This window comes from Elgaria multicarinata, chromosome 3 (assembly GCF_023053635.1).
Source record: "Elgaria multicarinata webbii isolate HBS135686 ecotype San Diego chromosome 3, rElgMul1.1.pri, whole genome shotgun sequence".
Classification (NCBI taxonomy): domain Eukaryota; kingdom Metazoa; phylum Chordata; class Lepidosauria; order Squamata; family Anguidae; genus Elgaria; species Elgaria multicarinata.
In genome coordinates, this window is record NC_086173.1 from 161,931,647 (window position 1) to 161,957,833 (window position 26,187).

At 44.0% G+C, this 26,187-nt stretch overlaps 1 protein-coding gene across 1 annotated transcript; it reads right to left on the minus strand.

Moving 5' to 3' along the window:
* Positions 1 to 18,901: 18,901 nt before the first annotated feature.
* Positions 18,902 to 22,587, minus strand: LOC134395710 (zinc finger protein 501-like). Its single transcript, XM_063121872.1, has 2 exons — positions 22,302 to 22,587; positions 18,902 to 20,076 (listed from the first exon to the last, which is right to left on the minus strand). The coding sequence occupies exons 1-2, from the start codon at positions 22,585 to 22,587 to the stop codon at positions 18,902 to 18,904; spliced, it is 1,461 nt and encodes a 486-aa protein (XP_062977942.1).
* Between the last annotated feature and the right edge of the window lie 3,600 nt (positions 22,588 to 26,187).

Below are 26,187 nucleotides of genomic sequence, written 5' to 3' on the forward strand. Positions count from 1 at the left end.
GCCAGGTACCAACAAGACAGGACATGGTACAACAGCACCCTCCCACCCATGTTCCCCAGCAACTGGTGCACACAGCCTTATTGCCTCCAATGCTGGAGATAGCACACAACCATCAGGGCTAGTAGCCATGGATAGCCTTTGCCTGCAGGAATTTATCCAACTCCCTTTTGAAGCCATCCAGATTGGTCGCTATCATTACATCTTGTGGCAGTGAGTTCCATAATTTAACAATGCGCTGCCACCATTTTTGCGAGCAACTGTAAGCCTGGGGAAGTGATCTAGAAAGGAAGCCTGCAGGTGGGTCCATGAAAGCTCCTGGCAGCAGCAGAGAAGCGACAGAGGAGGAGAACTGGTGGAGGAGCAGCAGAGGAGGAGGACACAGAAGCAGCTGCAGAGGCAGTGAAGCAGCAGTGGAGAAGGAGGAGGAGACAAGCACCACAGTCCATGGGCAAAGGAGGTTGTGAGGAGGAGGAGGAGGAGGAGGAGGCTGGGCCAGTCAGTGTGGCACGCACATGGATTTGACTACCCAGTCCATCTCTTTGCTTAGATGCAGCACGTGGCACATGCCGCTTCCTGGGTTTGCTCCCTGCTCAGGCCTTCAGCCAGCGCAGCCCACACTACCCTCCTGGTCCAGCCAGCAGCCACACCACGCATGTGGCTTGATTGATTCGTCTGCCCTAGCTGCTCCCATCTTGGCCAGCAGTGAGTGCAGGCCTCGTTTCCAGTGCCGCACGTGCATGGCTGTATCTGCCCCCCCCTTTTTGCAAGTGTCTGCACTCCACCCATGCTCCCAGGTGGTCTCCCCTTGTTTTCATCCAATGTGGGTGTGGCCTTAGTCGGATGCTGAGTCTTTCACCCATGCAGCACTCCTACCCAGAACAAGAGGCCCCGGTGGAGGAGGGAAGAGAAGGGTTTTGTTTGAGTTAAATTCCCCAAAAAAACATTTCCCCTGAACAGATCTGAACATTCTACCACATTCCAAGGAGATAGAGTGTGTGCGTACTCATGTGCATGAAGGCTGGATTCAACATCAAAATTAGAAGTACAGTGGGTGAATTTTATGGCCTCCTGTTTATGAACATCTTTTTATGTACGGTAACGTTTGCTATTCAAGTCAACCTTTTCTCACACCCTGAGCAATTCTAGAGAGTCTCCTGTTTATGAATGCTTTGATGTTTAATAAGTTTGGACTTGTAACGGAATGTTTTTGTGCACGAAGAGCATTGAAAAGGTTTCTCTCCATTATTGATTCTTTTATGTGCATTAAGGTTGTTGCTTTGACTGAAGCCCTTTCCACATTCTTCACATGTATGGGATGTCTCCCCTGTGTGAATTCTTTCCTGTCTTCTAAGGTTTGCATTTTGACTGAAGCTGTCCCCACATTCCTTACACATATAGGGTTTCCCTCCTGTGTGAATTTGTTGATGTATGGTAAGATGGACTCTCTGACTGAAGCTTTTCCCACATTCTTTGCAATTAAAGTGTTTCTCCATTCTATAGTACGTTTTATGTACGATAAGGATTAATTTTTGAATGAACCTCTTTCCACATTCTGTACAGTTATGCAGTTTCTCCCCTGAGTGAATTCCCTGATATATTTTAAGGACTGAATCACACTCTTTCCACGCTCCAAACATTTATGTGTTTTTCCCCTGGCATTGAACCTTGGATGTTTCATCGTTTTTTTCCTCAGAGGGTCGCTTTTCACAGACGCTGAGCTTTGGCTGGGTTTCTCCCCTGTGGGGATTCTCAAGTGAGCATCAAGGCACTTTCTGGATCTCTTTGTTTTCTGTTTTCCTGGTTCAAGGGAGACCCCACTCACAGAGGGAACGGATTTATCCTTCCTTCCCTGCATACTGTTTCCTGCCTGCTTCCTTTTTTGAGGCTGTTTGCAGACCTCCTCACTTCTAGTTCTTCTTGGTGGTGGTCCTCTCTGTTGTCTTCCAACATCCTCACTCTCCTGTACATCCTCTGATGGAATCAATAGAAGAAAACAGAATTGAGAAGCTTGGGGATAAATTATAGGAAAAATGCATCTCAATTTTTAAGTTATCTTTCCTTCCTTCCTCCCTGATCCATTTAGGGATGTCAGAGGAATCCATCCAGGGGATCCGGCCTGCCCTTGGGCAGATCCTCCTCCACCCTTTGCACTCTGCCTTGCTTGTTTGTCCATGATCTGGCTTAACTTGACCAGAGTGAGTTGGGACAGCTCTCAGACCTCCACTTCCTCATGCTCGTCTTGCCAGTGCTACGGACACCAGTGAGGAGACCATGAGGGTTAGCGTTTGGTGGGCCACAGGGTTGGAGCTGAGAGGGAAGCACCTTGGCCCTTCCCACCCCGCCCTCACCTTGTCACAGCTACTGCCAAGCAAATGCGCCTCCCTCTGACAGTGCCCATTAGAGGGGAGGGACAGTTGCTTGGTGTTGTCAGGAATGAGGTTTTTGTTTGTGTAGGAAAATTTACCCAGGCAAACAAACAAACAAAAACCTGACCAATTTCCTGGATTTCTGGGGAAAGCCCCCAACTCAGATCGCAAATGCAAGAGAATCCCAGCAGAAGAGAAAGAGGTGCAGCTGGTAGTATTATATTATATTATATTATATTATATTGAGATTTAGAGATAATTTTAGGTGCTGTATTGTGTATTTTAAACATCAGTAGAAGTCGAATCAGGTAGCCTTATCTAATACCTCTTGGGGATTAATCCTGTGAGAATAATGTTGCAGCTCCATATGGGATAAAACCTTCCTTCTCCTGCGAATAGGTCTGACTGTGGGTTGTCTGGGGCCCATGCCTACATCCCCAGAAGGACCGGGGTCTTCTGCTTCCTCTGTTGGGATGGTCTCCTGCTGACCTTCTGTTCTTTCCAAACCTACTGAGGTTCTCCTGTCCCTCCCATTCTTGGTCTCCCGCCTTACTTTCCTCCCCATCATCTCTGTTCATCCATTCTTGCTCTGCTAGAGAAAAGAGAATCCCAAGGAACTTATTCCTTGGGCTAGAAATACAGAAGATGAAAAACAGGGAATGGAGGCAAATAATTCAAGAAAGATATTTCCTCCTCGGAGACTGAGAATGGAGTTCTGTGGGGGAGGGGAACTGCTCCTGCCAATCATCTGGGGGCACCGAGACAGAGCCCAATAGTGACGTGGGGTTCCTGACAATCTTATCTTTGATCAATGGGGAACAGGAAAATATCATTTCATGGGAACAACCTTTAAAAAAACAAAAATTCCAAGATGAAATTAATTCCAGGTTTCGTTTGTGGCTTCTCCAAACATTCTTATTCATGCTTTTGCCATGAAGTGCTTATATCTGGAAGTTTCCCATAACTTCCTGCAGGGAGAGAAAGAGTCCAAAACTATTTCTAAAAACAGGACAGATGGGTGCTGCAGTGCCCAATGTCTGCCTCAGTAGTCCCCAGCTTGCCCATGCCGGCCTAGATGCTGGGGCCTCTCTTATTTACTCCTGTCCTGACCACCTACTTCTCCCTGGGTGATTCAGGGAAGCCCTGGAGTGAAGAGCCCTGGATTTCAGCCCTCATTGAACCGCAGTTCCAAAGGTTTTAAAACAGTCTTGGAGGAGATCTACACCAAGAGGATATAACCCTTTGAAAACATTTCGAAAACTGTATGTGGGGTTTGTCCTGTGCCCCAACAGTTGTCACTGCTGTTATAAACCATTATAAAGCAGTGGTGTAGACCTTGCCTTAGACAGCAATTCTATGCGTGCTTAGACAGAATAATATCCTCCAACTCCCAGCATGCCCTAACCAGCCATGCACAGTATTATGCCCTTAGTGATTAATCAATTAAAAGTTGCATTCCCAAGTACAAAACCCACCAAGTCTTATTTTTCCTTTCTCTTTTCAGGATACAGGATAAAATTTTGCTTTAGGGCCAAATCCAATGTTTTTTAAGAGGAGTCGCTAACCTTTGTGTGAGCACTCACAGCCTCAATTCAAAGAGAGAAGTATTCTTTATTTTTATAACAACCACCCCCTGACTTACAGCCATTTTACTTATGCGATGTAGGGTTGTGTGTGCTTACCCAGGGGTAAGGAAAAAATTGAGGAGATTGTTTCATTTTGACCTTAGGAGCGTCTGCTGCAAGAAACACCCCTATGCCCTCAGACCCAGAAAGAAATGAGCTCCTTCTACCATGGGAGTGGTGACTCCTCCTGTACTTCCTTGGGTTTCTGATCTTCTTCCTCCCTTCGAACAAGGGAGTTCCCTAACTCTGCTTCATTTTAATTAGGAGAGGCACAATCTTGAACTCATCAAGTCCTCCCCCAAAGCCAAGGAAGATCCACCATCCACACCCAAAGGTTTGAGCAACAACTGAGAACAAAGCAGCAACCACACCAGGTGAGGAAGAACACCTGGGCCAGATCTACACGTCGTTGCGAAGGCGCCTTTTTTAAAGATGTACCTAAAAGAAGCACCTCTTTCTTTACTGTGTATACTGTGAGCTAGGCAGCGCCGCCTGAGGAAGAATCTCTACCCCATTCAAAGACGCTGCTCCAGCCGCTTCCCCCTCACGTGTTCTTCCATTCGAATAATTCCCCCTCCCACTCGGCGGCTCTTCTGACGCGCCCCGGCGGCGTTAGTCCTTCATAACCAGACCCATGGGAATCATGACTTACTTGAGTCCCATTCATTTCAATGGGTCTATTCAACAGAGGGCCTCCTGCTGCTGCCATCTTCTTGTCCCCTGAGCAATGGGGAGTTAGACAGGGCATGTGTGGGGAGCTACAAAGGGCAGCAGTAACCCTTCCGGTGGGTCCAGGTGGAGAAGGCTATCTATGGCTAATAGTCCTGATGGCGATATGCTACCTCTAGGATCAGAGGCAGTAAGCCTATGTGTATTAGTTGTTGGGGAACATGGGTGAGAAGGTATTGATGCACCATGTCCTGCTTTGTGGGTCCATGGTCAACAGCTGGTTGGCCACTGTGGGAACCGAGTGCTGGACTAGAGGACCCTCTGTCTGATTCAGCATGACAGTTCTCATGATGTTATGTCTTACTTACCCCCATGTAAACCCTTATGTGGCTGCACTTCAATTGTTAAAAGAAATAGCAGCACTCTTAAAATAAAAAGCTCTCTTGCATTCTTTTTAACACAATGCATTATTTTGTTGCCTAAAAATGCCTAACCGCTGTGGCTTAATGTGTCATCTGAACAGAGCCAAAGTCTCGTTAGGTTAGCAAGATGCTTTTATCCCTGGTTGTTCCAGTAGCCCGTGGCTCATCAAGGATGTTTGTGGAAAGAGCCAAAAAGTGAGCGGGGACATTCTTTTGCCCGTTTCTCCTTCCATGCAGTGACCAAGGGGTTGCAAGCCCATAACATCACTCGTTCCAAGTTGGGAAGCCGTTTCTAATCGAAGCTTAGTTTTAACGCACAGACAATCCTGTCCAAGTGTCTCACAATGTGTGACGTGGCCAACTCACTAAGCGGGAAATGGTAGTCTAAATTTCCAACCTGTGACCATTTTTGTTTAAGAGGAGCAAATAGAATAAAGGCAGTAACAGATAAAATACACACACAGTTTTATTATTAATGAAACATATTAAAAGTTACAAAGGCTGTCTATAAAACAGCCGCAGGTACTCTACCAGTTTCCCCGTTCATAATGGAGAAAAAACAGCAGCTATTCCAACATTTCGCTTCTTCCTCTCTCCTCTGGGTGAGTTTAAAATCCCCAAACGTTACCATTTAAACCTCTGTAACTTGGCCCAGTTCTCAGAATTCTCACCACCAACCCAGCATTCCTTGGTGTGGCTGCTGCCACAAGAACTCTGCCATGTCAAAACAAGATGGCTGGCATTTCTCCAACTGGGTGGCAAAGTTCTGATTCTAGAGTGTCTCCCAAAGAAAAAGTTCATAAAATGGTACCATATGACTAATATCCTAAAAACATTCAGATAAAACATGCAATTAATACCATCAATGCAGACACTGAAACTTACCACATTCCACATGTGGGATGTCTCTCCTGTGCACTTTCTCAAGTTCAGGGAGCTTGATTCTTCAACCAAACAACCCCTATAGTGTGAGCATTTATGTGACATTTATGTGACATTCCCCTGAACAGACACCAAGATGTACCGTAAGGATTTCTGTGCAAGTGAATATATATTTTTACGTGTTTATATGGAGACTTCCCAGTGTGCATTCTCTGAACTGCAGTAAGTTCCGAACACTGAATGCATCTCTACACATACATGAGCTATATCCTACTATTTAATTTTCTTAAAACAATAAAAGTACAATTAAGGTATTAAAAACTTAATTTCACTAAAACATACTATTAATATAGCCAATAAAATGGAAGTTGGGTGACCTGTACATCATATCCACTCAAAAGACCCTGTTTCATGGAATTCCTTCCAAGATGCAAAAGACCACCATAAACAGGGTTCTAACTGATAATGAACTAATCTTGTGATGATCAGATGAGAAAGCATTTGGATTCTTTCCTGTAAAGTGTGTGGAAGATATGAACATTCAACCACGTTCCAAAGAGATAGTGTGTGTGTGCATTCTCATGTGGATGGATTCAACATGAAAATTAGAAGTACAGTGGGGGCATTTTCATGTCCCCCTGTTCCTGAACATCTTTGTTATGTACGGTAAGGTTTGCTATGCAAGTCAGCACTGGCAGTGGAACGCGGAAGAGAAGCGGTGGCAAAGGAGAAGCAGCAGCAAAGGAGGAGACCCAAGGAGAACGGGTGGCAGCAGCAGAGAAGCGACAGAGGAGGAGAAGTGGTGGAGGAGCAGTAGAGAAGAAGGAGGAGGAGGAGGTGGAGGAGGACACAAGCACCACAGTCCATGGGCGAAGGAGAGGGGGAGGGGGAGGAGGAAGAAGCCGGAGGCAGTGCACAAAGGTTGCTTTGTCCCTGGCCGGGTGCCCTCCTTTTTTCTGAGTTGTGGCACGCAGCCCAGTCCATCGCTTTGTTTAGATGCAGCACGTGGCACAGGCCGCTTGCCTGGGCTTGCTCCCTGCTCAGGCCTGCAGCACCCACTCTTCCAACTGTGGTGCATGCCACACATGGCTTGCCTCAGCTTGCTCCTACCAAGGCCTTCAGCTAGCGTAGCCCACACTACCCTCCTTGTCCAGCCGGCAGCCGCACTGCACACACGGCTTGATTTATTCAGCTGCCCTGACAGCTCCCGTCTGGGCCAACAGTGAGTGCAGCCCTAGTTTCGAGTGCCGCACGTGTGTGGCTCTATCTGCCCAATCGTTATCAAGTGGCTGCACTCCACCCATGTCCCTGGTGGTCTCCCCTTGTTTTCATCCAACGTGGGTGTGGCGTTAGTCGGATGCTCAGTCTTGCGCCCACGCAGCACAAGAGGCCCTGGTGGAGGGGAGAAGAGACGGATTTTATTTGGGGGTTTTGCCTTCTCCTTCTTCTAATCTCCTTTTATCCTTTACACTTTGTCAGCTGTGATTAGGAAAGGCTAAAAGAACCCCTACGTATATTTTCATAATCTGAACTGAAAGACAACTCTAAAGGGTACAATTTGTGCTGATGATGATGATGATGTGTATATAAAATATAGATATATCAGTTTGAAGGGATTGCCATCTCTTTGCAACTATTCTGGCTGTGCCCATTCATCCTTTGCTCACCGTTCTGTTAACTACTTCTCGCCTCCATCTTGCACAGCCTTTGGACATGGGGGGATAAATACTAAAAAACAAACCAAAAAAAGGCCCTTTCTTCTGAGACTTTTGGGACAATGCAAAGTGCAGCTGTGGTTGAGCTAACTGCGGCTGCCAAGAATTCAGGTTCATGGCAAATATTCCTCTTTTGCTTTCAATAAAGCCTGGTTTGGTTCATCGTACTGAGAGGGTTTTGTGAACCGCCCAGAGAGCTTCGGCTATTGGGCGGTATAAAAATGTAATAAATAAATAAATAAATAAATAAATAAATAAATAAATAAAACAATAAGATCCACTGAAAAATATTCCTGGGCACATTGGGAGGAAGAGTCTTAAAACTTGTACAACAACTAAAATAAATGTGAATTCTTGATACATCGAATGTCTCACTTGTTTTCATTTCAGTTATTTTATCATTAACATATTATGTTCAGTACGTTTGTCTTATTTATTTATTTATTTATTTATTTATTTATTTACTAAAAAAAAAATCCGCCCAATAGCCAAAGCTCTCTGAGTGGTTGACAAAAATTAAAACCATAATAAATCACTGGTTGGTGAAGTGTAGAATTAGACATGTGACTCAGGCCACACACCCTTGGGGGCCGGTCATCTCACAATGGTTCCAGCTTGGGGGCTTGGCACGTCTCCTTAAGGGTGGCCATAATGTCCTCCTTTTTGGTTTTGAAAATATGGTCAGCCTAGCCATCACCTCATCTTGATAGTGAATTCCATTGTTTAACTCTGCGCTGTGTAAAGAAGTCGCTCCTTTTATCTGTGCTGAATCTCCCATGAATCAGCTTCATCAGATGATCCCTTTGGGTTCTGGGATTATGAGAGGGGGAGAAAAATGTCTCCCTATCTGCATTCTCCACTCCTTTGTTGTATAAACCACCACCTGACCATGGATACTCTTTTCCCCTCTCACAGCTAATAAGCCCTGATAGATCTCCTCCATTAATTTGTCTCATTCTCCATTGTAACTGAGCACATCCTGCACTTGTACACAGCCCACGTCCCCCTTTCATGAGGCTGCAACTCAATTGCTTAAAAGAAATAGCAGCGCTATTAAAATAATAAGCTCTTGTGTACTTTTTAATAGAATACATTATATTTTTGTTGGCTCAAAACGCTTAACCACCGTGGCTTAACGTGTCATCTGAACAGAGTCAAAGTCTAGTTAGGTTAGCAAGATGCTTTTATCTCTGGTTGTTCCATTAGCCCATTGCTCGTTAAAGGTGTGTGTGGAAAGAGTCAATAGGTGAGCGGGGACAGTGACAAGGGTGTTGCCAGCCCATGACATCACTCGTTCCAGGTAGGGAAGTTGCTTCTTGTAGAGGTTTAGCTTTAACACATGGACAATCCAGTCCAAGTGTCTCACAATGTTTGATGTGGCCAACTCACTCAGAGAAATACGGTAATCTAAATTTTCAACCGGTGACCATTTTTGTTTAAAGGGAGCAACAAAGACTATAACAGATAAAATACAAACACAGATTTATTACTAATCAAACAAATTAAAAGTTACATAGCCTGTCTAAAAAACAGCAACAGGTACTCTACCAGGTTTCCAGTTCAACTCCATAATGGAGAAAAAACAGAAGCCGCTGCAACATTTCGCTTCTTCCTCTCTCCTCTGGGTGACTTCAAAATCCCCAAACGTTACCATTTAAACCTCTATAGCTTGGCCCAATTCTCAGAATTCTCACCACCATCTCAGCATTCCTTGGTGTGGCTGCTGCCACGGGAACGCTGCCATGTCAAAACAAGATGGCTGGCATTTCTTCAGCTGGGGGGGGGAGTTATTTTCTCAGGTTTCTCCCAAAGCCAAATTTCATAAAATGATACAATACTATTAATATACTAAAAACATTCAGATAAAACATGCAATTAATACCATCAATGAACCACATACATAGAATATTAAGCTGTAAAAATCATCCCCCAAAAAATGTCTAATACAGCCAATGAGTCATTCACCATGAGAGAGGGAATCCTACATGCTGCCACCACTAAAAAGGCCCTGCTTCATGCAGATACCTTCCAAAATTTAAAGCAACAACACACAAATCAAAATACCAGCTGATCAACACTTTATATTTGGAGATTCTAACAGGAATGTGTCCTCTTTGATGAGAAAGAATGTGTTTGCAGAGACTGAAACTTACCACATTCCACATATGGGATGTCTCTCCTGTGCACAATCTCAAGTTCACAGGGGCTTGATTCATCATCCAAACAACCCCTATGATCATTTATGTGACTTTTCCTCTGTATGGATACCAAGATGTTCCTTAAACTTTTCTGTACAAGTGAATATATATTTTTACATGTTTATATGGAGGCTTCCCTGTGTGCATTCTCTAAACTGCAGTAAGTTCCGAACTCTGAACGCATCTCTACACATTCACAAGGCATATCCTTCCATGAAATTTTCTTAAGAATATGGAAGTACAATTAAGGTATTAAAAGCTTAATCTAACTAAAATGTACATTTAATAAAGCACATGAAACGGAGGTTGGGTGATCCATGTATCACATCCACTCAAAAGACCCTGTTACATGGAATTCCTTCCGAGATGCAAAAGACCACCTGGTTATGAAAACCTTTGTTATGTACGGTAAGGTTTGCTATACAAGTCAACCTTTTCTCACACCCTGAGCAATTCTAGAGAGTCTCCTGTTTATGAACTCTCTGATGGTTAATAACTTGGGATGGAATGCTTTTGTGCACAAAGAGCATTGAAAACATTTCTCTCCAGTATGGATTTTTTTTGTGCACATTAAGGTTGTTGCTTTGACTGATGTCCTTTCCACAGTCTTTGCATTGAAAGGGTTTCTCACCTGTGTGAATTCGTCAATGTCTCTTAAGGGATAAGATCAGACTGTAGGTTTTTCCACATTCTTTACACTAAAAATCTTTGTGGGACGGACGCAAGAAATGAGAGACGACACAAGTGCTGGAATTAAACTGGGCCACTTTTATTCAAGATCTGCAAAGGGGGTTCTCCTAAGGCATCCAGCCAGGCCTGCTTGCAGGCCTTCCTAAGTGAAAGGGCGAGCTTTCCTGGTACAGCCGGTGGCACTCAGTTTCGCCACCCTGCTGTCCATCCCCAACCAGGGGTAGGGAGACCTTCCCTTGTCACCCCCAACCCCTGCCCCCCCAGGCTCAAGGGAGGGAGGGAGGGAGGGAGCCGTGGAGCACGAGGGCAAGAGGGCTTGGAGGGGTCGGGCATCTCTTGATAAAGGGCCCCAACCCCTCCCAGTCCCCAGTGGCCCTGCCAATGCAGGGTGGCCACGTCTCTGGCTTGCCCCGCCCACAAAACCCTCCCCATGCCCAGGCTTTGCTGGGCATGGCAGAATGTGCCTTCTTCCCAGAGTGATTTTGTTGATGTCTCTTAAGGTTTGATTTACGGTTGAAGCTTTTTTCGCATTGTTCACATTTATAGGGTTTCTCCTCTGTGTGAATTCATTTATGTCTTTTAAGGTTTGCATTTTGACTGAAGTTTTTCCCACATTCCTTACACATGTAGGGTTTCTCTCCTGTGTGAATTCGTTGATGTCTGGTAAGGTATGCTTTCTGACTGAAGCTTTTCCCACATTCTTTGCATTTAAAGCATTTCTCGATTCTATGGTACACTTTATGTACAATAAGGTCTAATCTTCGAGTGAACCTCTTTCCACATTCTGTACAATTATGAAGGTTCCCCCCTAAGTGAATTCGCTGATGTATTTTAAGGACTGAATCCCGTCTGAAACTCTTTCCACACACCAAACATTTATGCGTCTTTCCCCTGGCATTAAGCCTTGGATGTTTCATCGATTTTTTGCTTAGAGGGTCACTTTTCACAGGCTCTGAGCTTTGGCTGGGTTCCTTCCCTGTGTGGATTCTCAAATGAGCATCAAGGCACTTTCTGGGTCTCTTTGTTTTCTGTTTTCCTGGTTCCAGGGAGACCCCACTCACAGAGGGAACGGATTTATCCTTCCTTCCCTGCATACTGTTTCTTGACTGCTTCCTTTTTTGAGGCTGATTGCAGACCTCCTCACTTCTAGTTCTTCTTGGTGGTGCTCCTCTATGTTGTTTTCCCTCATCCTCACTCTCCTGTACATCCTCTGATGGAATCAATAAGAGAAAACAGAGTTGAGAAGGTGGGGGATAAATTATAGGGTAAATACACCTCATTTTTTAAGTTATCTGTTGGCAAGAATGAGGTTTTTGCTTGTTTAGGTATTTTTACAAAAGCAAACCCAAACAAAAAAATCTGATCAATATCTTGAATTTCTGGGGAAAGCCCCCAACTCAGATTGCAAATGGAAGCCCAGCGGATGTGCGAAGGCCAGATTTCCCCACAACGGCCCACCCCATTCACCGTTAGCTTTTCTTTCAATGCTGCCTCCCAATCCGTTTCCATTTGAAGCTGGCCAAACAGGGTCTCTGGAGCCGGTGTCTGCTCATCTGCCAGATGGGTAAAGCAACATCTTGGTTTCCTGATTCAATCAATGTTTTACAGCACAGAATCAGAATCCACACATTAAAGTAAATTCCGAAGCCTTCGGGTTTAGATACAACATTGTTCTGGGGCCATTAGTGCGGATGGGGAATTGCGCAAATTCTGGAGGTCCCAGAAAGTACGCTTTGCCTCCTCCCCACACTTTGCTGATCAGGGCCTTAAAAGTCCTCCTCATCGTGCATGAAGATGGCCTTTGAGGCAGCAAAACGTGATTTCCGGGTGTGCCAGGAGAATTCCGCACTTTCTGGAGGCCCCAGAAAGCAGGCATTGCCTTTCCCTGATACATTAACTGGGTCTTTGAGGCCCTGATTGGGGCATATGAGCATAAATATATTTATTTATTTATTTATTACATTTATATACCACCCCACAGCCAAAGCTCTCTGGGTGATTTCCCCAAGTTTAAGAACATAAGAAGAGCCATGCTGGATCAGACCGAGGGTTGATCTAGTCAAGCACTCTGTTTACACAGTGGCCAACCAGCCATTGGCCAGTTACCAACAAGACAGGACATGGTACAACAGCACCCTCCCACCAATGTTCCCCTGCAACTGGTTGGAGACATAGCAGATTTTTCCCTACATTCTAGTGGTGACCACCACCACTGCACTACAGCCAGTGTGGTGTAGTGGCTAAAATATTGGACTGGGAGTCCAGAGATCCTACTGGGTGATTTTGAGCCAGTGGCAGACGCTCAGCCCAACCCACCTTGCAGGGTTATTGTTGTGAGGATAAAATGGAGGAGGATTATGTATGCTGCTTTGGGTTCCTTGGAGGGAAAAAGGTGCAATATAAATGCAAAAATAATATGAGATTTCCCCAGTCTTGGGGAAATTGCATTTCTCCCCCTCCCCCACCAATGGGGAGTTTCAAGGACCGTTTAATAAAGCCTTTAAGGGCTCAATTGGTGAAAGGGGTGGGAAAGAAAAAGGTGATTTCCCCAGGGCTGGAAGAATTGCGTATTTACTCCCTCCACTCTGGACCAGAGAGCTTTAGCAATGGGGCAGTATAAAAATGTAAATAATAATAATAATAATAATAATAATAATAATAATAATAATAATAATAATAACAATAATAGCATATTTCCCCCCACTGTGTGTATTGTGGCTGCCATTAAGGCAGCTGGGGTGCAGAGGAGAAAGGTCAAGGTCAGGGCAGACCGGCGCCCAACTGCTCTCGGAAAACTCCAGAGCACTCAGGCAGGGGTCAGTCCCAGCACCGGATGCATCTGCCTGGGACCATGAAGGCCCATGGTTTGTAGCCCTATCCATGGGTTGTCGTGTAGACAACTGAACAAACCCTGGTTTGTGCTCTCAATCCTGGCTTGTTTGTTTCCCTCTTCATTTGCCCACTTCGTCCCTTTGTCCCAAATGCAAGACTGTAGTCCTGGCATGTACAGTGGCTGGGGATTTTGTTCGTTTTTATGACTCTTGCCCACCACTTTGTAGCCTGGCAAAATAGTCCATGAAGAACACTTCAACGTTGTGTGTTCTCATCACTAATTCTTTCACCTAAATCAGTGGTCCTGAACTGGTCCAGCTCCAAGACCCACCTTGGACTCCCAACATGCAACATGGAACCCACTTTCACAATTTCCTCCATGCCCAACATGGCGGCAACAGCTTTGCTATGACCCATCTGGTTCATCATAACCCACTTTTGGGTCACAACCAACCAGTTGAGGACCACTTATCTAAACTCCTTTTCTCCTCACATGGAGTTCCTGGCCACTGCTCGTTCCTGAAAACCAATTCCAGGAAGAAGAACCTCTTCTCGATCCTCTCAAAGTGCAGGACACGGAATAACAGGCTCAACTTACAGGAAGCAAGATTCCAGCTGGACATCTGGAAAAACTTCCTGACTGTTAGAGCAGTACAACAATGGAATAAGTTGCCTAAGGAGGTTGTGGGCTCTCCCACATTAGAGGCCTTCAACAGGCAGCTGGACAACCATCTGTCAGGGATGCTTTAGGGTGGATTCGTGCATTGTGCAGGGGGTTGGACTAGATGGCCTTGTAGCTTCCAACTCTGCTATTCTATAATTCTATGATCCTAGGGAATGAGCAGCATACTCTGACTCCCTGTGATGGTTCATCCGGGAACGCTGAAAGATGACCTGCTCTAGGAGACCTCATCATAGTTATTTCACACTGCCGTTCACACTCAACTGAGGCAGTTGTGCTTCCAACAGAATTCCAGATGTGCTACCCTATATTTCTCCCCATTGTCTCTTATCATAGACAATTTACTGGAGAATAAGAGAACCCCAGCAGCAGAGATAAAGCTGGTAGTATTATTATATTATATTATATTATATTATATTATATTATATTATATTATATTATATTATATTATAATATTATAGTTGTAGACAATTTGGGGTGCTGTACTATGTATTTGAAAAAGTCAGTAGAAGTCAAATTAGGCAACTTTACCTAACCGCTCTTGGGGATTAATCCTCTGAGAATGATGTTGCATCTCCACACGGGATAACTTCTTCTTCCTCCTGCAAATAGCTTTGACTCTCGGTTGACTGTGGCCTTCCGCTTCCTCCATTGGGTGGATTTCCTGCCGACCTTCTGCTCTTTCCAAACTTGCTGAGACAGCTTCTAGTCCCCCACATGGAGAAAGGTTCTCTCGTACTCCCGACACTGCTGACTCTCGTGGCCCCTCCTGTCCTTGTTCTTCTGCCTTATTTTCCTCCCCATCGTCTCTGTTCATCTACTCTTCGTCAGCTGGAGAAACAAGAGAATCCCAAGGAACTAATACCCTGGACTAGAAAAATGTGGGAGTTGAAAAACAGGGAAGGGAGTCAAATAACTAGGGTGACCATATGGAAAAGAGGACAGGGCTCCTTTTTTAAAAAAATCTTTTTTATTGTTTCCAAGCACCAATAAATGAAAGACACTGCAGAGCAAAATATAATACATACAGGCAGGCAGACAGAAACCAATCAAAGCAAACAAAAAAAAGAAAAAAAAGAAAAGAAAACCAGGAAAAAACACAAAACCAAAATGTTCTTCCAGTATTCTTTCCAGCAAAAGTATGTGCTTTTTCTTACTCTATCACTATCAAATCCAAATCTCTAATTTCTCTCTTAATATTTTCTACATTATTGGTTGAATCCATGTGGATTTCATGCCCAATTGTAGGGTGATTACATGAAAAGGAGGACAGGGCTCCTGTATCTTTAACAGATGTATATAAAAGGGAATTTCAGCAGGTGTCATTTGAATGCATGCAACTCCTGGTGAAATTCCCTCTTCCTCACAACTGTTAAAGCTGCAGGAGCCCTGCCTAGTATGACCAGATCCTTTCTCTTCACAGGAGACAGGAGAAAGCTCCACTTTAGGGCCAAGCCAGATGTTCCCTAAGGTGACACCCTGACCTCCCTGTAAGCACTGCTAGCTGCAATTCAATTAGAGATGTGTTCTTTATTTTTATCATAACCATGATCCCAATGTGGGGGGAATAAATTTTGGTAAAATAATAAGTGAAGGGAAAGCTTAAATCCCACCCTCTCCTAAACTGCCATGTTCCCTGTCCAGATAGGGGCGTAGCTGGGCCACCAACCCAAGTTTGTAAAAGTCACTCCATGCCACTGAGGTCACCTGAGCCTCAAGTGACAATGATGGATCTAAAAGATGATGGAACCTGCTCCTTCAGAGTGAGTGCAGTCCCATCCAGAACCGGTAGAACACACGTACACATACATACACACACACACACACACACACACATCTTTTTAGTAGAATACATCATGTTTTTGTTAGCTCAAAACACTTAACCACTGATGCTTAGGGTGACTATATTTTGGAAACCAAAAAGGAGGACATCATGGTCGGGCCCCAAGGGAGCGTGTGCAGTACCAAGGGGGCGTGCCCACCCGAATATAGCCTTGGTCACATGTCTGATTTTACAGCACACATTTAAGACAAATCTGATCTACATAACATCTTAATGTTAAAATCACTGAAATAAAGAACAAGTGAGAGATTCAATGTATCTGAAATTAACTTCACTCACTCCTACTTTTGTAGGTTTTGCTGTACTTTGAAGCTTTTGCTATCTTTTGTGTGTTACATTCTCCCCTTCCCTAAAATATCTTTTCTGACTGTATCTTCACTCATTGCATGCTGCTGTTGTTGCTAACAGGGTTTGCTACTGGCCAGCCGGATGGCTAGCTTTTTTTAATTTCAATTTTTTGAAAAAGGCTTGTGTATAATTGTCACAAGTTTCTCTACTCTAACATTAGGGTGGGTGTTGTAGCAGTTTACCTAAAGACTGGAGATCCACTTAATGTCAAGGGCTGAAACTGCTCAATATGCAAAACCCCAAAGAGGAGGTTTGACAACCTGAGTTTGAAGGATATGGCTCTAGCAGTTTTAAAACACAATAATTTTAAAACTTTGAACTTTTAAAAAAATCCTAAAAAAAACAATGGATGAACAGATCTGATTCAAACCAGGCATAGCTAAATCTCTCCTTAAGAGCTATCATGGTGCCAACTTTCAGCCTTTTATCTTTTAAAAATGTCATTTTTAAAAAAATAATTTTAAAACCTCAAACTTTTTAAAAAAAATCCTAAAACTCAAGGGATGGACAGATCTGTTTCAAACGTGGCATAGCTAAAGTCCTTGTTAAGAGCAATTATGGTGCCAAGTTTCATCTCTTTATCTATATATATATATATATATATATATATATAAAATCCTTGAATTTTAAAAAAAAAATCCTAAAAAATCAATGGATGAACAGATCTGTTTCAAATTTGGTGTGGCTAAAGCTCTACCTAAATCATATTATGGTGCAAAGTTTCATCTCTTTATCTTTAAAAATGACGATTTTAAAAATAATAATTTTAAAACCTCAATTTTAAAAAAATCCTAAAAAATCAATGGATGAACGAATCTGTTTCAAATTTGGTATGACTAAAGCCCGTTTGAAGAGATACCATTGTGCCAAGTTTCATGTCTTTATCTTAAAAAATGACAGTATTATAAGCATTTAAGTTAATTCCCTTTAGAGCTGCTCTTTGGAAAAATCCAGATTTCCACTCCCCCTCCAGGATTTGACATCAAAAACCTTGACAAATCCAGGCAAATCCGGTCATATGGTCACCCTACTGTTGCTTAATGTGTCATCTGAACAGAGTCAAGGTCTCGTTAGGTTAGCAAGATGCTTTTACCCCTGGTTGTTCCATTAGCCCCATTGCTCATTCAGGGTGTGTGTGGAAAGAGCCAAAAGGTGAGCGGGGAGTTTATTTTGCTTGTTTCCCCATTCCATGCAGTGACCAGGGTGTTGCCAGCCCATGGCATCACTCGTTCCAGGTTGGGAAGGCGTTTCTTATAGAGGCTTAGCTTTAACACACGGACTATCCAGGCCAAGTGTCTCACAATGTTTGATGTGGCCAACTCACTCAGAGGAAAACAGTAGTCTAAATTTTAAACCTGTGACCATTTTTCTTTAAAAGGGGCAATAAAGACTATAACAGATAAAATTCAAACACACTTTTATTACTAATCAAACAAATTAAAAGTTACATAAGCTGTCTAAAAAACAGCAACAGGTACTCTACCAGGTTTCCAGTTCAACTCCATAATGGAGAAAAAACAGAAGCCGTTCCAACGTTTCGCTTCTTCCTCTCTCCTCTGGGTGAGTTCAAAATCCCCCAACGTTTCCATTTAAACCATTATAGCTTGGCCCAATTCTAAGAATTCTCACCACCATCTCAGCATTCCTTGGTGTGGCTGCTGCCACGGGAACGCTACCATGTTGAAACAAGATGGCTGGCATTTCTCCAGCTTAGGGGGGGGGTATTTTCTCAAATTTCTCCCAAAGCCAAATTTCATAAAATGATACAGTACTATTAATATACTAAAAACATTCAGATAAAACATGCAATTAATACCATCAATGAACCACATACATAGAACATTAAGCTGTAAAAATCATCCCCCATAAAATGCCTAAAACAGCTGATGAGCCATTTAGCCTGTGGGAGGGAATCCTACATGCCACCACCACTAAAAAGGCTCTACTTCATGCAGATACCTTCCAAGGGTTAAAGCAACAACACCCAAATCAAAATCCCAGCTGATCAACTCTTTATATTTGAACGTTCTAACAGGGATGTGTCCTATTTGATGAGAAAGAATGAGTTTGCAGAGACTGAAATATGGGATGTCTCTCCTATGCACAATCTCAAGTTAACAGGGGCTAGATTCATCATCAAACAACCCCTACAGTGTGATAATTGATGTGACAATTATAATTTAGCTTAATCTAACTAAAATGTACATTAAATAAAGCACATGAAACGGAGGTTGGGTGATCCATGTATCACATCCACTCAAAAGACCCTGTTACATGGAATTCCTTCTGAGATGCAAAAGACCACTTGTTTATAAAAACCTTTGTTATGTACGGTAAGGTTTACGATACAAGTCAACCTTTTCTCACACCCTGAGCAATTCTAGAGAGTCTCCTGTTTATGAACTCTCTGATGGTTAATAACTTGGGACTTGGGACAGAATGCTTTTGTGCACGAAGAGCATTGAAAACATTTCTCTCCAGTATGGATTTTTTAGTGCACATTAAGGTTGTTGCTGTGACTGATGCCCTTTCCACAGTCTTTGCATTGAAAGGGTTTCTCGCTTATTTGAATTCGTCAATATCTCTTAAGGGATGAGATCAGGCTGAAAGTCTTTCCACATTCTTTACACTAAAAATGTTTCTTCCCTGAGTGAGTTTTTTGATGTCTCTTAAGGGATGAGCTCCAATTGAAGTCTTTTCCACACTCTTCACATTTATAGGGTTTCTCCCCTGTATGGCACCTGTGATGATTTTTAAGGTCTGATCTTTGACTGAAACACTTTCCACATTCTTCACATTTATAGGGTTTCTCCCCTGTATGGCACATGCGATGTTGCTTAAGGGTTGATGTTTGACTGAAACTCTTTCCACATTCTTCACATTTATAGGGTTTCTCCCCTGTATGGCACATGCGATGTTGTTTAAGGTGTGATTTATAGTTGAAGCTTTTTTCGCATTGTTCACATTTATAGGGTTTCTCCCCTGTATGGCACATGCAATGACGATTAAGGGCTGATCTTTGATTGAAACACTTTCCACATTGTTCACATTTATAGGGTTTCTCCCCTGTATGGCACATGCAATGTCGATTAAAGTTTGATTTGTCATTGAAACTTTTTCCACACTCTTCACATTTATAGGGTTTCTCCCCTGTATGGCACATCCGATGTTGCTTAAGGTGTGATTTTTCGTTGAAGCCTTTTCCACACGATTCACATTTATAGGGTTTCTCTCCTGTGTGAATTCGTTGATGTTTGGTAAGGTGTACTTTCCGACAGAAGCTTTTCCCACATTCTTTGCATTTAAAGCGTTTCTCAATTCTATGGTTCACTTTATGTACGATAAGGTCTAATCTTCGAGTGAAGCTCTTTCCACATTCTGTACAATTATGCAGTTTTCCCCCGAAGTGAATTCGCTGATGTATTTTTAGGACTGAATCCCATCTGAAACTCTTTCCACACACCAAACATTTATGTGTCATTCCCCTGGCATCAAGCCTGGGATGTTTCATCGTTTTTTTGCTCAGAGGGTCACTTTTCACAGGCTCTGAGGTTTGGCTGGGTTCCTCCCCCGTGTGGATTCTCAAATGAGCATCAAGGCACTTTCTGGGTCTCTTTGTTTTCTGCTTTCCTGGTTCAAGGGAGACCCCACTCACTGAGGGAACGGATTTATCCTTCCTTCCCTGCGTACTGTTTCCTGACTGCTTCCTTTTTCGAGGCTGATTGCAGACCTCCTCACTTCTAGTTCTTCTTCGTGGTCGTCCTCTATGTTGTTTTCCCTCATTTTCACTCACCTGTACATCCTCTGATGGAATCAATCAGAGAAAACAGAGTTGAGAAGATGGGGATAAGTTATAGGGTAAGTGCACCTCATTTTTTAAGTTATCTGTTGGCAGAAATGAGGTTTTTGCTTGTTTAGGTAAATTTACCCAAGCAAACACGAACAAAAAAACCTGAACAATTTCCTGGGTTTCTGGGGAAAGCCCCCAACTCAGATTGCAAATGAAAGCCCAGTGGATGTGCGAAGGCCAGATTTCCCCACAACGGCCCACCCCATTCACCGTTAGCTTTTCTTTCAACGCTGCCTCCCAATCTGTTTGCATTTGAAGCTGGCCAAACAGGGTCTCTGGAGCCGGTGTCTGCTCATCTGCCAGATGGGTAAAGCAACATCTTGGTTTCCTGATTCAATCGATCTTTTACAGCACAGAATCAGAATCCACACAGTAAAGTAAATTCCGAAGCCTCAGGGTTTAGATACAACATTGTTCTGGGGCCATTAGAGTGGATGGGGAATTGCACACTTTCTGGAGGCCCTGGAAAGCAGGCATTGCCTTTCCCTGACACATTAACCAGGTCTTTGAGGCCCCGATTGGAGCATGGGAGCATAAATGCAATTTCCCCAAGGTTAAGAACATAAGAAGAGCCATGCTGGATCAGACCGAGGGTCCATCTAGTCCAGCACTATGTTTACACAGTGGCCAACCAGCCATTGGCCAGGGACCAACAAGACAGGACATGGTACAACCCCACCCTTCCACCCATGTTCCCCAGCAACTGGTTGGGGACATAGCGGATGTTTCCCTCCAACCAAGTGGTGGACATCATCACTACAATACAGCCAGTGTGGTGTAGTGGCTAAAGTGTTGGACTGGGAGTCCGGAGATCCTACTGGGTTATTTTGGGCCAGTGACAGACGCTCAGCCTAACCCACCTCGCAGGGTTGTTGTTGTGAGGATAAAATGGAGGAGGATTAAGTATGCCGCCTTGGGTTCCTTGTAGTGAAAAAGGTGCAATATAAATGCAAAAATAATATCAGATTTCCCCAGTCTTGGGGAAATTGCATTTCTCCCCCCTCCCCCACCAATGGAGAGCTTAAAGGACCATTTAATAAAGCCTTTAAGGGCTCCATTGGTGCAGGGGGTGGGAAAGAAAAAGGCCATTTCACCAAGGCTGGATTAATTGCATATTTTCTCCCTCCACTCTGGACCAGAGAGCTTGGACTATGGGGCAGTATATAAATGTAAATAATAATATTTCCACTCCAATCTGTGAATGGTGGCTGCCATTAGTGCAGCTGGGAAGGGGGAAGGGGAAAGATCAAGGCAGACTGGCGCCCAACTGCTCTCGGAAGGCTCCAGAGCACTCAGGCAGGGGTCAGTCCCAGCACCGGATGCATCTGCCTGGGACCATGAAAGCCCATGGTTTGTAGCCCTATCCAAGGGTTGTCTGGTAGACAACTGAACAAACCCTGGTTTGTGCTCTCAATCCTGGCTTGTTTGTTTCCCTCTTCATTTGCCCACTTCGTCCCTGTGTCCCAAATGCTCCTGCAAGACTGTAGTCCTGGCATGTAGAGTGGCTGGGGATTTTGTTTGTTTTTATGACGAACTCTTCAACATTGTGTGTTTTCATCACTAATTCTTTCATCTAAACCAGTGGTCCATAACTGGTCCAGCTCCGAGACCCAACTTGGACTCCCAACCTGCAACATGGAACCCACTTTCACAATTTCCTCTGTGCCCAACATGGTGGCAATGCCTTTGCTATCACCCATCTTGACGGACTTCATAACACACTTTTGGGTCACAACCCACCAGTTGAAGACCACTCATCTTAACTACTTTTCTCCTTACATGGAGTCCCTGGCCACTACTCGTTCCTGGAAACCAACTCCTAGGGAATGAGCAGCATACTCTGACTCCCCATGATGGTTCAACCGGGATCGCTTAGGGATGGCCTACTCTAGGAGACATCATTGAAGCTATTTCACACTGCCGTTCACACTCAACTGATGCAGTTGTGCTTCCAACAGAATTCTAGATGTGCTACCCTATATTTCTCTCCATCTTCTCTTATTATCAACTATTTACTGGAGAAGTAAGAGAACCACAGCAGCAGAGATAAAGCTGGTAGAATTATATTATATTATATTATATTATATTATATTATATTATATTATATATCTGGAGACAATTTTGGGTGCTGTACTATGTATTTGAAAAAGTCAGTAGAAATCAAATTAGGTAACTTTACCTAACAGCTCTTGGGGATTAATCCTCTGAGAATGATGCTGCAGCTCCACACGGGATAACATCTTCTTCCTCTTGCGAATAGCTTTGACTCCGGGTTGACTGTGGCCTTCCGCTTCCTCCGTTGGGTGGGTTTCCTGCCGACCTTCTGCTCTTTCCAAGGTTGCTGAGGCAGCTTCCAGTCCCCCACATGGGGAAAGGTTCTCTTGTCCTCCCGACACCGGTGACTCTCGTGGCTCCTCCTGTCCTTGTTCTTCTGCCTTATTTTCCTCCCCATCGTCTCTGTTCATCTACTCTTCGTCAGCTGGAGAAACAAGAGAATCCCAAGGAACTGATACCCTGGACTAGAGAAACGTGGGAGGGAGTCAATAAAGTAGGATGATCCTATGGAAAAGAGGACAGGGCTCCTTTTTTTAAAATCCTTTTTTATTTTTCCAAACACCAATAAATGAAAGACATTACAGAGCAAAATATAATACATATAGGTAGACAGACAGACAGACAGACAGACAGACAGACAGATACACACACACACACACACACACACACACACACACACACAAACATGCATTAACCAAACAAAGCAAAGCAAACAACAACAGAAAAAACACACAAAAATAAAATATTTTCCATTATTCTCCCCAGCAAAGGTATGTGACAATACTGGGTTTTTTCTTACTCTATCACGATCAAATCCAAATCGCTAATTACTCTTTTAACATTTTCTACATTACTGCTTGAACCTATATATGGATTTCATTTCCATTCGTAGGGTGATCAAATGAAAAGGAGGACGGGGCTCCTGTATCTTTAATAGTTGTACAGAAAAGGGAATGCCAGCAGGTGTCATTTGTATATATGCGAAGCCAGGTGAAATTCCCTCTTCATCACAACTGTTAAAGCTGCAGAAGCCCTGCCTAGTATGACCAGATACAAAAGAGAGCAGGGCTCCTGCAGTTTTCACTATTGTGATGAAGAGGGAATTTCAGCAGGTGCTGCATATATACAAAGGACACCTGCTGAAATTCCCTCTTCACCACAACTGTTAAAGCTGCAGGAGCCCTGCCTAGTATGACCAGATCCTTTGTCTTCTCAGGAGACAGGAGAAAGCTCCACTTTAGGGCCAAGCCAGATGTTCCTAAAGGTGACTACCTGACCTCCCAGTAAGCACTCCTAGCTGCAATTCAATTAGAGATGTGTTCTTTATTTTTATAATAACCATCATCCCAATGCGGGGGGAATAAATTTTGGTTAAATAATAAGTGAAGGGAAAGCTTAAATCCGACCCCCTCCTAAACAGCCATGTTTCTAACCCAACTGAGGCTTGCATGGGCTTACACAGGGGTAAATAAAATACTTCAGAGATAGTTTCAGTTTGTTTTTAAAGAACCTGGTGAAAGGAACACCCCTAACACATCTGCAAACGTGGGCCAGACCTATACCAAGCAGGACACGACACTTTGAGAATGGTTTGAAAACTGTATATGGAGTGTTTCCTGGGCCCCAACAGTTGCCACTACTGTTTTAAAGCAGTAGTGTAGATCCTGCCATGGGAAAAAATAAGTTCCTTTCACCTCTCATGCTGCCATGGAAGTGGTGACTCCTCCTGTAGTTCCTTGCCTTGCTGGTCATCTTCCTCCCTTCTAACCAGGGAGTTCCCTAACTCTGCTTTGTTTTACTTAAGAGAGGCACAATCTTCCTTGAACTCACCAATATCTCCCCAAAAGCCAAGGAAGGTCTACAGCCAAGGACGGAGCCACAACCAGGAACAAAGCAGCAACCACCCCAGGTGAGGAAGAACATCTGCAACAGAGCAGCCAGTGAGTTAAATTCCAAATAAACAAATCTGGGTGGAGAGGCCCAACCCTGAAGTTCTCTTCTGGATATTCAGACTGTGTTGTTGGCTGAGTTCTTGTTGGATACAAGAAGTGATTTATAGTTTTCCTCCTTCCTTCCAATCCTCACTTCTCATCTCAATGTCTTTGCTCATTTAAATGGGGCCAGGTGTTGGTCATTTCTACAGTGAAATGAAAGGGTCTACTCTACCTGGGAATAACTTTGGCTGCTATCCATAAGAAGTGCCCTGCTGGGTCACACCAAGGGTCCATCTAGTCCAGCACTCTGTTCACAACGTGGGCAACCAGCCATCGGCCAGGGATGAACAAGCAGGACATGGTGCAACAGCACCCTCCCACCCATGTTCCCCAGCAACTGGTGCACACAGCCTTATTGCCTCCAATGCTGGAGACAGCACACAACCATCAGGGCTAGTAGCCATGGATAGCCTTTGCCTCCAGGAATTTATCCAACTCCCTTTTGAAGCCATCCAGATTGGTGGCCATCACTACATCTTGTGGCAGTGAGTTCCATAATTTAACAATGTGCTGCCACCATCTTTGCGAGCAACTGTAAGCCTGGGGGAGTAAACTAGAAAGGAAGCCTGCGGATGGGTCCATGAACACTCCTGGCAGCAGCAGAGAAGCAACAGAGGAGGAGAACTAGTGGAGGAGCGGCAGAGGAGGAGGACACAGAAGTAGCTGCAGAGGCAGGGAACCAGCAGTGGAGAAAGAGGCGGAGACAAGCACCGCAGTCCATGGGCGAAGGAGGTTGTGAGGAAGAGGAGGAGGCCGGGCCAGTCAGTGTGGCACGCACATGGATTTGACTACCCAGTCCATCTCTTTGCTTAGATGCAGCACGTGGCACATGCCGCTTCCTGGGCTTGCTCCCTGCTCAGGCCTTCAGCCAGCGCAGCCCACACTACCCTCCTGGTCCAGCCAGCAGCCACACCGCACACGTGGCTTGATTGATTCGTCTGCCCTAGCTGCTCCCATCTTGGCCAGCAGTGAGTGCAGGCCTCGTTTCCAGTGCCGCACGTGCATGGCTGTATCTGCCCCCCCTTTTTGCAAGTGTTAGAAATGCGTTTTGAAATAAAGATTCAAGGACAATGGTGAAAGCACTCTGTTCTTTTTATTGATACAGAATTGCAAGTCTGGGTGTCCAGCAAAGTAGGCACACCGTCCAAGCACATGTCAAGACATCTTATACCCTACACCGGGCCGAAGAGGTCCCTCCCCGTCTCATGATTGGTCAGAGACTTGTGGGGTTACAGCCTATCCCGGCACGCATCTTTGTCCCGCCTTTGATTACTTGCTTTTTCTTTTCATTTAATATTCCACCCACCCCTATTTACTTATGTCCAAATATGGGTTTGATTGGTCTGGGCCTACCCACTTTATTGCTCTTTATCATCCCTTCACCCATCGGGTAACCTCAAAAGTCATGAGTTCAAAAACAACAGATGTATGTTCCAGTTTTGTCACTTCTTCTGACCACTAGTCTAACCACAAGTTCCGTATTATTCTCTTTTACTTCAACTGAATAGTCTAACAGCTAAAACACCTGTCTGAGCAGTTTCCTGTCCCTTAACCATCTTTCAGTAAAGATAACAGTACTTTAGCCTGGCTGCTATTCAGCTACATATTTTTAATTATATTATATTTGATATATATATATATTAGCATAGCATTAATGAAAAAGTAACATATCTCTTTATTTCTCACAAATCCCTCCTCTTTATTCATCCTGTGTTGTCTTTTTCACCACAGTATATAAAGATGTATTCTTGACTGGACCACATGTTCTTAGACCATTTCTTATCTCTATGCACACACTCTCACTGTTAAAGAATGCCATGGCATTATCCTAAGTCGTTTTACTTTTCGTTGCGAGGATTATTATGCCTCATTATCTCAGGAATATCTCTGATCTGAGTTTACAAAGACAGCCTTGCTGATGGACCAGATGTCGTTCCATGGAGGGGGCTCTTCAGCAATCTCCTTCCACTGGACACCTGTCTTTAGTGCTCACAGGGGGCTTTCCAACTTCCTCCT